At 45.5% G+C, this 12515-nt stretch overlaps 1 protein-coding gene across 4 annotated transcripts in view; it reads right to left on the bottom strand.

Moving 5' to 3' along the window:
- Positions 1–12515, bottom strand: part of EDC3 (enhancer of mRNA decapping 3) — a 787882-nt gene that overhangs the window by 378066 nt on the left and 397301 nt on the right. For all 4 annotated transcript variants that reach the window (XM_069624321.1, XM_069624320.1, XM_069624322.1 and 1 more), the window contains exon 4: positions 1303–1638. In XM_069624321.1, the coding sequence (XP_069480422.1) occupies positions 1303–1638 (336 nt within the window). The remainder of the gene's footprint in view (positions 1–1302; positions 1639–12515) is intronic.

The following is a 12515-nucleotide window of genomic DNA, read 5'->3' as shown; positions in this document are numbered from 1 at the left end:
TGTTTTCCCTGTCCCTTGGAGGCCCCAGAGACTTTCGACGCCTGGCGCCGAGGGTCTGGAGAGGTATCTGTGTGCTTTCGTGGGGCCTCACTGGTGTTAACCGCGGTCTCGGTATCTTGGAGCGCGGCCTGGGGGTGGAAGTCGTCTTCGTCTCCCGACGATCGAACTTCCGTTAATGTGTGTAGCGAGGCACTCTTGGCAAGAGTGGATGATTGCCTTGCGTCGTGAGGTGATCTCGATCGAGAGCGCCCAGAGGACACCGAGTCGGACCGTTCTTTTTGTGCCTCTTTCCGGGAAGTCGACGTCGTCGAGGTCCGGTTGGTCTTAGTGTGTTTAGTGTGTGTTAGGTGTGTAGCGCTTGCGTCGCCGGGGGTCTTCCCCATAGCCGCCCTGCCGGACGACCTTCCGAGGTCGGGGACCTGCGCTCGCCGGCTGTCTTTCGACGCCGTAATGCCCTCGCCGTCCGAAAGTACGGCGTCGCTGCCATCGCTGAAGGCGCCCTCCGCTGCCATGGCCTCCTGCCTGGCGTGGTGGGCCCAACGCTTTGTCGAACGGTCCTTAAGTGTCTTAGGTTTAAACCTACTACACGCTCTGCAGTTCGCTTCGGGGTGATCCCTCGGCAAGCAGAGATTGCACGTGGCGTGCCTGTCGACCCAAGGGTATTTGCGATTGCACTTGGGGCAGAATTGAAAAGGGGTACCCTCCATACGCACCTTAAGGCAGCGGGCTGCTAAGTGTAGGAATATATAAAATGTAACTATATATCAAGAGTGAAGAGTATGTACCACCCCCCACTCTCCCTACTTGTAAGGGCCGAGGCCAGCGGCCTACTAGGCCCGGGCCGAGGCCAGCGGCCTTCCGAGGCCCAGATCCGTCGTGCAGCAGTCGACGGTCGATGACTTCTCCAGCCGTCGTCGAGGTCGAGGGTCGACGTTGGGGTGGGGAAGGGAATGAATAAATTATAATTATAATAACAGCAAAAGTATGGCTAAGGCCAGGGAACTCCGCAAGATGCTTCCGACCAGTATGGCGGAAAAAAACAATCTGAGGATCCTAGACGCGTGAGGGATCTTGGGTACAGTGGACGTCACACTAGGGATAGTATTACTGGCACGCCTGTGTCGACGCCCATTTTCGATTTTCGAAAAACAAACTGTAATACTCCGCAGCTTCCACTAGATGTCGGCCTATGCACAGCATGTGATCTAAGCAGATTCCACAAGCCTCAGAAATATATATATATGGAGAAGTACTGGTGCCTTGGTTTGGCAGACTTTAGCACTTTCATGTGTAGCTCCTTACCGGTACAGTACTCTTTGCCAGTCTGCTGAGGCACAATGATTGGCCGGTAGATGATAGGCTCAGACTCCAGGATGTTCTCGTCATGCCGATAACGGGATGGCCTGTCATTAGGCGTGCCCCGGGATCGTGCGCCTCCATGCTTCTCATGAGTCTCTATCTCCTCAAACACTGCTGCCTTGTCGAAGAGGGCCAGGTTGCCCTCAAAGTCAAAGTCTGTGTCCAGGATCTCTTCCAACTCATCCCCAAAGCACTCATCATCCTTGCTCTTCAGCTGGCCATTCTTCAGGCCTGTTTTCTTCGGGGTCACCTGGTTTGGGTGTCGGCTACTTGAGGACCCTGGAAAACACAGAAAAATACATCAAAACTTAGAACGGAGAGGAGTCCATCATTGATTCCACATCTGCTGCTGCAGCTAACTTTTTCCAACAATATCACAATCAATCAACAATTAACTAGCTTCGGGCACTATGACCTTTGCAAGGATCCTTGATGCCAACATCTGTTCAATAGTTATAGCAAAACCCTGGCTTTCTCTTGGAAAGAAGTGGTCTTCATATACAGGATGGCTGACTCACAATCTTCTCCCAAATAAAACAAGCTACCAGTCAGTCAGTTCCTTAGCCAGGTCTCCACCACCACGCCCCATTCGGTGGGGGACACAAAAGATCTGTCCTAGGCCCACTCCTCCACAAAATCTACACCAAATCCATTGGCAAACTCATCTCCTCGTTTGGCTTTCACTACCATAATTGCCGGTAATGCCCATCTTCTCCAAATCATCATCTTTCTCGGCTTCAGCGCTGGAATCTTCCAACTCTCACCTACTCCCTCACAGCCCTTTTACCACTGGATTGCTAAATGTTTCTTGATGCTAAGCTCTTCCAAAACCAAGATCATTTTCCTACCTTCCTCCGATACCAATTCCTCTCTCCCATCTCCTAATCCGTCACACAAAGCTTGAAAACTTGGGAGTCATTTTTGACAGCAAACTCAAACTATTGCAGTTCATCACATCTACTTGCCATGGCTGCTAGCATCAACCTTTTCAACCTGACCTCACCCACCACTCAACGCAAACCTATCACTAATCATGCTCAGCAAACTCATCAAACTGCTTGATCTTACTCCTGGATTGCCTTTACTTTCACTCCACTGAACAAAGTCAAACTCTGCTACTCGCAACCTCTACAACTTACCTCCAACCTCCCCCAACTTCTAAACCATGCTGGTTGGATGTTAAGTTGAAGCAACGCGCACGTAACATTAAAGAAAGTTTATTAAGTACAAACATACGGCAGCAGGCTCCGCCACGGAGGGCCAAGCTCAACTGACCTTCAGAACTTCCCATGACCAGAACACTCTAATGGAATAACATGAGGTCACAATGGTGACTAGTATACATACTTAACATAGATTAGGCATGAGTAACATGAACTGTTTAAATGCTATATAACAGTAAACTGGTTACACTAATACCTGTGAACAATTATACTGAATGTATCAATACCATGTAAATACAACACATCTTAACACATCTCCACCCTTCAAACACAAAGTTCTACTCAACATAATCTCTTAACCAGGAAGGCTTGCTCCTTGTTCTCACTGTACCTTCCTCACTAAACTCATCATTGTTCTCTGGCTCAATAATGCTGTTCCCTGAATCATGTGCTCTTTCCATATTAGAATCTTGACTCTCACACTCTGGAGGGTCTCCGTTGAGATTACACTTCGCTAAACTGGACATAGACCAGCATTCCCCTCCTTCTAAAATCACCACATTGTTTCTCACCTTTGCTATTCTTTTTGGCCCTAAAAACTTGCTAACACTGCATTTGGATGATAGTCTGGGATTCCTTATATACACTAACTCACCTTCCCTCACATCCAACCTCTTACATTTCTTATCAGAATTGAACCTGATTTCATAATCATTCTGAGCTTCTTTGATTAAAGTTACAATCTTACTTCTATCAATGTTGACTGACTTATCTAAATTCAACTATCCTGGACACAATTGCGAGCCCGGTTGCCTCCCCTTAAGAGACATAAAAGGAGATATCTTGGTTACCGTATGCGGTGTGATACAATAACCCCAAATCATTTCCCTTAAGAGTTTCCTCCAATCTATCCTTGCAGCCATGGCCAGTTGTAATCCTCCCTTTATAAACCTGTTCGCTCTTTCTACAAGTCCATTTGCCCTAGGGTGATAAAGAGCCGTTCTATAATGTCTTATGCCATACTTCCTGAAAAACTCCATCATCTTACCTGAACTGAATTGGACACCATTGTCCGAGATCAATTCTGTTGGAAAGCCCTCCTTGTAAAAGATATCTTCAAAAAATGCAATCATCTGATCGGTGGTAGCTTCTCGTATAGCCCTGTACTCTATCCACTTAGTGTGATAATCCACCATGACAATTATATATTTGAGGTCTTCCCCTAGGTCTTGTAAAGGACCTATTAAGTCTACCGCAACTTTCTTCCAAGGCTCGGTAGGAACACTCACTGGTTTCATGGGTGCAACTCTCACAACCTTGGTTTTATCACTCCTTATACAATCATAACAATGTCTAACACACCTGTCAACGTCACCATCAATCCCCGGCCACCAATAGGACTCTCTAATCTGTCTTTTCGTGCCAGCCATACCTAAGTGCCCTTGATGAGCTAAACTCACCAGTGTGGGCCTGATACCACCAGGTGGAATAACCTCCAAACCTTTTCTAAGATGCATCCCATCTTCTGATATACTGAGTTCATCCTTTATGTTATAATAGCATTCCAAACTTTTTTCCAAATCATTCTTGCGAGGCCACCCTGTCTTGGTCCAGCTCCTGACTTGCTGTAATACAGTGTTTTCATTGCTAGCAGACTCCCACTCTTCCTTGCTTATAGCATTATTTTCCACTGCTGCAATTAACACATTCTGCTCATAATGTACTGCCTCAACCTCTTTGTCTTCTACTGGTAGTCTAGATAAGCAATCCGCAACTATATTGTTCTTGCCTGCCACATACACAATCTTAAAGTCATAAGCTAACAAGTCCACCATCCACCTTGAAACTCTGGGCGAGCTTTTAGACCACTCAACACCACCCAGCAGCTGAACTAAAGGCTTGTGATCGGTTTTGACCAGAAACGTTTGCCCCCACAAAAAAACTTGAAGTGAGCAACAGCCCAAAACACAGCCAAAGCCTCCCTCTCAATCACTGAGTAATTAACCTCAGCTCCCCTCAGTGGTCTGGATGCAAACGCAATAATGTGTTCTACTTTAGCAGAGTCATATTGTGACAATACCGCTCCCAAACCTTGGTTGCTTGCATCCACTTCTAAGGTTGTCTTCCTTCCCACCACAAACCCTCCTAGAGAAGGTGCTCCAATGATACTCTCTTTGATTCTCTCAAAAGCTACCCGACATTCACTTGACCATGCAAATCTCACATTTTTCTTAAGTAATTCTCTCAGAGGTGTGGAAATGGTGGCAAAATTGTTAACAAACTTGTGGTAGTATTCTGCCAATCCCATAAACGACCTTAACTGATCTTTGTCACAAGGTTGGGGCGCACCACTTATACTATCCACAAGCGATTTCTTAGGAGAAATACCATCTTTTGATATTCTATGGCCAAGATAGTCTACTTCCTGAACAGCAATCCTGCATTTACTCCTCTGCACAGTTAGACCAGCTCCCTTGAGCCTATTCAACACCGCTCTGAGATTATCATCATGTTCTGCTTCCGTGTCAGCAAACACAAGAATGTCATCTTGGAAAACAGTAACACTTTTTAAACCCCCAAGTACTTCTTCCATAATTTTTTGAAAAACAGATGCAGCAGAAGCTAATCCAAATGGCATTCTTTTGAATTTGAAAATGCCATCTGGAGTGATGAATGCCGTGAGATGCTGCGAACTCTCTGATAACGGGACTTGATGGTATGCTGCTGACAAGTCGATAATGGAAAAAAACTTTGGTTCACCTAAAGTGGACAAGGTCTCAGGAATGTTGGGAAGAGGATGCTTTTCAACTATAATATTTTGATTGAGGCTGCGCAGGTCGACACACAATCTTAACTTTCCGTTGGACTTAGCCACCAACACAATTGGTGATAGCCACTCCGTGGCAACCACTGGTTCTATTACACCTTTACTCATCAGGTCATTGAGTTCCCCAGTTAATTGACCCCTCATTTTCAATGGAACTTGCCTCACTTTATGTTGAATAGGTTGTGCATCTTTTTTGAGTTTGATGTGATGTTCAAAGTTTTTTAATCTTCCAAGTTCCTCCGAAAATACTTCAGGGAAACTCTTTGACCAAATGTCGTCTACTTCCGCAATGGATATAGGATTGGATGCACTAGCTTGAACCCTCACACCAAGGTTCTTTTGCTCCTCCCATCCTAGTAAGGACGAACCTCTTCTGGACACAATTATGTTGGCTTGGCAAACTTTTCCTTTGTAGGCGATCCTGGCTGTAAACTCCCCCATGATGTCAATGGCCGATTCTGCATATCCACATGCCTTAATATTCGTGGATCTAATCATATTCTCTTCTTTCTTTAAGACGTTTACCAGAGCGTCTCTAGATACTATTGTCCAAGGGGAACATGCGTCAACTTTCATCTCTACCTCACATCCATCCACTTGGAATATATCTCTTGGGTCATTCCCATCACATTGTATGGTGGATATCTCAAATACAAACTTTGTATTTGGTTCCTGATTAGCCGAGATCTCGTGGATGTTATAATTTCTCTTGACTTCCTCTTCATGGGTAGAATTTGTGTCCACCCTTGATTCTATCAGGTTTACTGAGCCAGCTTTGCAGAGATTGGCGAAATGTCCTTTTCCTTTGCACCTGAAACATTCCGCATACCTAGCCGGACAGGATGGAAAGTTTGCACTATGTTTACAATTTCCACACCTGAAACAGGAACCCTTCGCACTCCAGTTCCCTCTTCTTGGAGTCAGAAAGTTACTTCTCTTTTTCTGGTCAACTGAGCAAACTGACATGGCAGTAGTGATTTGTTTATCAACTTTAAGTTCTTTCACATAATGGGATGTTCGCTCAATACTTCTTGCCAGATCTACTGCTTCTTCCAATCTCATGTCCCTCGCAAGGAGTTTTTCTTGAATCTTCGGGTTGTTGGTGCATCTAAGTAGTTGATCCCTTATCAACGAATCTGCCAACTGTTCGAATTCACACGAATAACTCAATGACCTGAGACGTGCAACATATGACTCTACTGACTCATTCTGTTCTTGCACTCTTTGGAAAAATTTGTGTCTTTCAAAACTAATGTTTTTTCGCGGTTCAAAATGATCCCGTAACTTCTTCACAGTCTGGTCATAAATATCTGCATCATCATCATTCAATGCTTGACTACCAGCTAATCCATCCAGAATTCTGCGTCCCTCAACACCCAAGTTGTGTATTAAAAGAGCTTTTTTGCGTGCTGGGGCAAACCTATCACCTCCCATAGCAATTAAATAATTTTCAAAAGCGTCCTTCCATTTGTCCCAAGTGAGAAAGGGCCGACCAGGCTCCTCCAAAAATGACCTGGGAGGTGGAATCGATGTGGCCATGATAGTCTTACTGCAGGATGTCAGCAATAGCACCCAATGCTGAGACAAAACTGTCCTTGCAAGGCTAAGCGTGTAACACTCAAATATAATTGAGCTGTCAGTCACTGCAGGATGCTTGTAATATCACAATAATGTCTAAGTAAAAATGTTCATGCAAAATTCCAACGTGCGGCAGCCGATCTGTCAATTGTTCTGCAGTGGCTTCAATTCTCTTTGCAGATGTGTCCTTAAAGACAGCACTTATATCAGGCAGTAGGCAACCTAACATTAGCCTGTAGTTCGCTTCGGTGCCGCAGCGCGATGAGCTTTGTTTACATTATGTTTCTCCAGGCAGATGAGCACTGGTTGCCAGGAAACGCACGTCACAATGGCCTGTTTACTTTAGATGAGGCCTCGCTAACGCTCCCAGCTCGACTTTCTTGCCAACGAACAGCGGGGAATAAGTTCGTGAACCAAGTAATTAAACGCTGCCAGGGGGTCGCTCAGCGATTCCACTTGCCTTTGATGTGTGTGCGCGCAGAATTTCCCTTCCGCCTTCAAGTCGAGCCTGCCACCGCCGCGGAGGGAAAGACCAACAAAGCCCAGGAATCAGGAATCACTGCACAGTCTACTGCAGACGACACGCGCGGGGCCCATCAAACATCCTCGTCGCCAATGTTAAGTTGAAGCAACGCGCACGTAACATTAAAGAAAGTTTATTAAGTACAAACATACGGCAGCAGGCTCCGCCACGGAGGGCCAAGCTCAACTGACCTTCAGAACTTCCCATGCCCAGAACACTCTAATGGAATAACATGAGGTCACAATGGTGACTAGTATACATACTTAACATAGATTAGGCATGAGTAACATGAACTGTTTAAATGCTATATAACAGTAAACTGGTTACACTAATACCTGTGAACAATTATACTGAATGTATCAATACCATGTAAATACAACACATCTTAACATTGGCTCTATGCAAAACTATTCCCTCTTTAAATTCCTGCTTCTCTTTACCAAGCCATTCGGAGCCTTCCCTGTCCCACCCTGCCAAATGCATCTCCCTGTAATCCCTTCTCATATTGTAGGTTTCTCCTGTCTCCTTAACCTCTGTCCTGTGTGCTCTTATGCTCCCTCCCGCTTGTGTTCCCTACTTTCCACCCACCGTTCGAATGATCCTCACTTCTTTTCCCCCTGGATCCTCCTCTGTGGTGACCAGGGAAAGGACATTGCTTTTGGATCCCGACACGGAGGGTGGATATGCGAGGGAGCATCACCTGCGTGGAGGGAAGTTGGGGAGAGGACGTTCTTGGTTGAGACATGGTGTCCCACTTTCCCTTTTCAAAATGAACCCTCTATTCCCTGTGTCTTTGTAGGCTAATGTTAATCTTTTTCCCTTTCTTCCCCCAAAATGTCCCACAGTAACATCACCTTAACACTGGTAAGAGGAAGGGACCAACGAGGAGGACACATCCTCATTTGGGTAAGACCCATAGAAATCAGTATTATTTTGCTAATATGGATACACAACAGTCAAGTACCAAGTCGAGGAGGAGACAAGGAGTTATGCACACTTCCATGTATTCAAACCTCTCCAAACACCACTTTGGTACTGAGACGAGGAAGAGGGATTCGGAGGATTTCAGTTGGAATAGCCATGCATGTCCAGCTTTTAAGTTTCACCATGGTCAGGCAATTAAAGTCAATGACCTGTTCCTGCAGTCATTTAACAAGTTCCGATGGTAATTGCCCAAAATGTCACCCTCATAATTGTGACGGACGAAATTCTGACTTTTCTTTATAGACCCCCCTTACACCACATATATGTGTGGGGGGTGTATGATATAATGTTAATATGGTGGGGCTGCAGGGGGTCTAACCCGCCCATATATGTGCTGTAAAGGGGGTTAAACTTTTTTTTTAAAAAAAATCTGCATTTTAAGCCGTCCAATTATGGGGGTCGCATTCATCACATAGATCCGTTCCAGCTGTATAAAAATGGTGACTGCTGAGCACAAAGGTGGAGATGGCCTGGAGAGAAGGAAGCAGGATGGAGAATCGGAGTGGGCTAGAGAAGGACGAGCTTGAGAGAAGCCGTACTGGGCAGGTGCGAGAGACACACACTGGGGCGAAGGCTGTTTGTGGGAGGGTCCAGGATCCTGCCTGGTGCCCACAGCAGGAGCTACGGGACACAAGCATTCCAATCGTCGCAGGTGGTGCTCTCAGTAGCTGCTACTGGGGAAGATCGGAGTGCAAGAGAGAAGTGGAGCGAATAGAAGCTGGAAAGCCGAGCGGAGAAACCCAAAGGAGCTTCTGTACACAACCAGTGAGTGAAAAGAAGGGAACACTTGTACCAGGGTGCTACGGGGACTGTGAACAAGCATGTTTGAATGCTGAACAAACTGAAGACTGTTATAAGCATTTTGGAAGGCCAAAACAAGTGTCTTTGAATACCGAACAGCTGCATTCTATTACGAGCACTTTTGAAAGTTCAAACAAGTAGTATTGAATAACAAACTGACAAAGACATTGTGAGCACATTTGAATACCGCACAGAACAAAAGGAAGTAATGAGCAGTAAAAAGCAAGGTAGTGCTGATAGTAGATACCACAGAATTAATTGCCTGAGACCCAAGTGTGGCAAAGCCAAAATATTACTAAGAAGGGTATAAAATGAGAAACTAAGTATTGGCCAAAGATACAGGAGCCCAAGGAACCACAGGTTAAGAGAAAACCTGTGTTGGCAAAAGCCAGAATTCAGAAAGTGTAACAAAGTGCACAGCGGTATTGGATGCTTGACCTGTAATGGGTGGACTGCATGGTCCGAGAACTGCGCCTAGAAAGAGTGTCCCCTTCTTGGAAAGAACCAAGGAAAGTAAATGTACAGAAGCTTATGTTTGCAACAGTTGCTGAAGTGAATTGGATATGAAGAAACAAAGCAAACTACGTGAACTAGTGAAATGCCTGGACGACCAAAGATTTGAACTGGTACGGTTTTTGAAAACTGGAAGATTGGAACATTTGGGAAAGGTAACCCCGAAGCTATGTGAACTGTTCTGAACTTGGGGAAGGGGAAGCTGATTACAAGCCAAGAGCTGGAAGAAGCTCAACTTTATTTTGAGCACTTAATTTTTCTGCCAATATCCCTACACATTCTATACAGTTCATTGTTGAGGGCAAGTATAGGTTTTGGACACAGACAGACTTTTGATTTGAACTTACTGACACAGGCTATCCTTAGTTTTATTTAGGTAGGGAAATCCAATCTTAGTATAGGGCAAGTTAGGCCTTACTCCATCCTGACATTCAAGTAAAATAAAACTATTTGATCAGAAATTTGAATCTGTGTCATACTTCATGATGCCTTCACACCTCCCACCAGACAAAACCATCCTTGCAACTGACCAAAAACTAACGTCACCTTTTGACTATTATAGGGGCATCCCCCCCAACTGACCCCCAACCACCCCTTACCTATTGACACAAGTCCTTCATGGCAGCTGTAAATATGTTAAAATGCCATTACCAGTGACCCTGGCCCTATAACGTCTGTTGGTTTCCCTGTACTAGTTTACAGGTTTACTTCTCATCACCATCCCACTCTTACCAAATGGTCACTGAAATTCTGATTATTTGATCCTTTTGTGAAGACTCCCTACCCAGGAATTCCCTTGGACCAAGGGAAGACTGGCCTATAGGAAAGTCTGGCGATTTCTCTGTTGGTCTCTGCAACCCAAACTCTTGTGTGGTAACCCCAAATGTTCTCATAGGAAAAGGGTTGGGCTTGCTGAAAATGTGTACTGTGGGGCCAGTGTGACTATTTATTGGGCCTCTTTTGGTTCCCAGTCCACTCCTGCATCTGTCATTTATCCCCATATGAAATAAATAAAAAAAATGCTTAACATTGGACCCTGTTGCTCTTTCACTGCTGTAGGAAGCACTCACGTGGCAATGGGAGAGCAACACAGTGGCCAAAGATGGAAACAATATGCTAGACAGTAATCTCACCACAAAGAGTGGATGGGGTCTGAGGAGGGACAGAAATGCAATATAACGAAGTCAACAATTAAATGGTCACCGGGACTGCAAGTTTGGAACCTTGTGTTTCACCCTAGCTACACATTCATAGTTCTCTTTATAAATGACATAATCCTTGCTCCAAAACAAAGTCCCACAACTCTCATGGATGAAGTTCTCTCACTGTTCTAGGCGGCCCCTTGTCCACTCAATCGAACGTGCAACACACCACAGGTAGCATAAACAACACTATCAGAATGGCACAACAGTTCAGTCTACGCAGATGCTTGGGGTGGCAGGAGGGCACGGTACCAAAACCGCTGATGTGTTCTAAAATGTAACACACTGGTGGAACAATAGCTCTTTTTTGGCCATCGCCTGCCCGAACCGAGCCCCCAGGGTGGCCAAGACAATATCCAGACTGGCTGGGAAAGAGGGGAATGTGTTTGAATCCAAGTTGAATGTGGGCTGTTGCCAGCTAGAAGAAACTGCTGACTTGCGCCGCTGGCACTGTGCTCCAAACAGGGTCAGAATAGCCTGCAAGAAACCAAACAGGTTCCGCCTTTGTCCCCAGATGACCGCCATCTCACCAAGCCACTCACACTGCCATTACAATATCTATGGGGGCACAGTGCTAAAAAGTGAGCGACATATTAAAGGTGGCAAATGGAGAGAAGATGAAAAAATGCTAATAGGCTGAAGGTGGGAATGGAGAAAAATTAAAGTTTACACAAAAAAAAACAAGTAGTTTTATGTTATGTTACTAGGATTTATGTCGAAAAACTCCTGGTGGAACTAAAATGGGGGAGGGTTGGGTTATTGGGGAGCAAGGGAACACCCATGGTAGTTTTGCTATTGTGTTGGATCTGCATCCAGGTCGGTTTCAAGATGGTCTGTGTCACGGGCATACAGCACCTGCCCAGATGACTAGTATGACTTATATTGGTACTACGCTTATATAGGGGCTAATGATCAATTCCCAAGTACTACGTTTCTTGATGTCAAAAGGATGAAAAGCTGAGTGACCTGCTGAGATTCAAACCTGCGTCTTTCAGGCTGCAGATATACCTCTACAGTGAATTAATTATCCCACCGAGCTATCATACTAGCAATGTAGAATAGAAGTAAACCAGATTGCCAATTAAACTATACGCCAGAGATGAACCAGTATAAAGAAACAAGGTTTGGAGCACTGTCAACGCAAGAAGCACCTCTCAACTGCACATGCCCAGAAAGTCAAACTCTGGTCTACACTCGCCCTGCGTGTGTGTGTTCAGCTTATTAGGCAGAACAGAACTTGGCCTAACATCAACTTGGCAATGGGCCACCGGATACGAGGAGCCGCCTCCCCTCGAAAATGTAAATACTCCCGTCCCAGATTTCATTGCCTTGCAATCAGGCCAGGGAGCCAGCCAAGTCTCAAGGGGGCCGGCTGCGGCTGGCTTCCTGCCGGGTTGCCTCCTTCCAAGTCTTGTACGGCTAGCCCTAGCGTGAGGGCACTGCACGGCACGGAACACATTGTTGTGCAACTTGTCTTCCATTTCTGCGCTGTTTATTGACTCCTGTCACACAAGTATTGTAAACGGGGGCGAACTTTGCCCCTGACTTTGCACGCGAAGGGAAGT

The sequence above is a fragment of the Ambystoma mexicanum genome, chromosome 11 (genome assembly GCF_040938575.1).
Source record: "Ambystoma mexicanum isolate Mex_15411 chromosome 11, UKY_AmexF1_1, whole genome shotgun sequence".
NCBI classification, from domain to species: Eukaryota; Metazoa; Chordata; class Amphibia; order Caudata; family Ambystomatidae; genus Ambystoma; species Ambystoma mexicanum.
The sequence above is the reverse complement of the archived record's forward strand: the minus strand, read 5'-3'. Positions and strand labels throughout refer to the sequence as shown.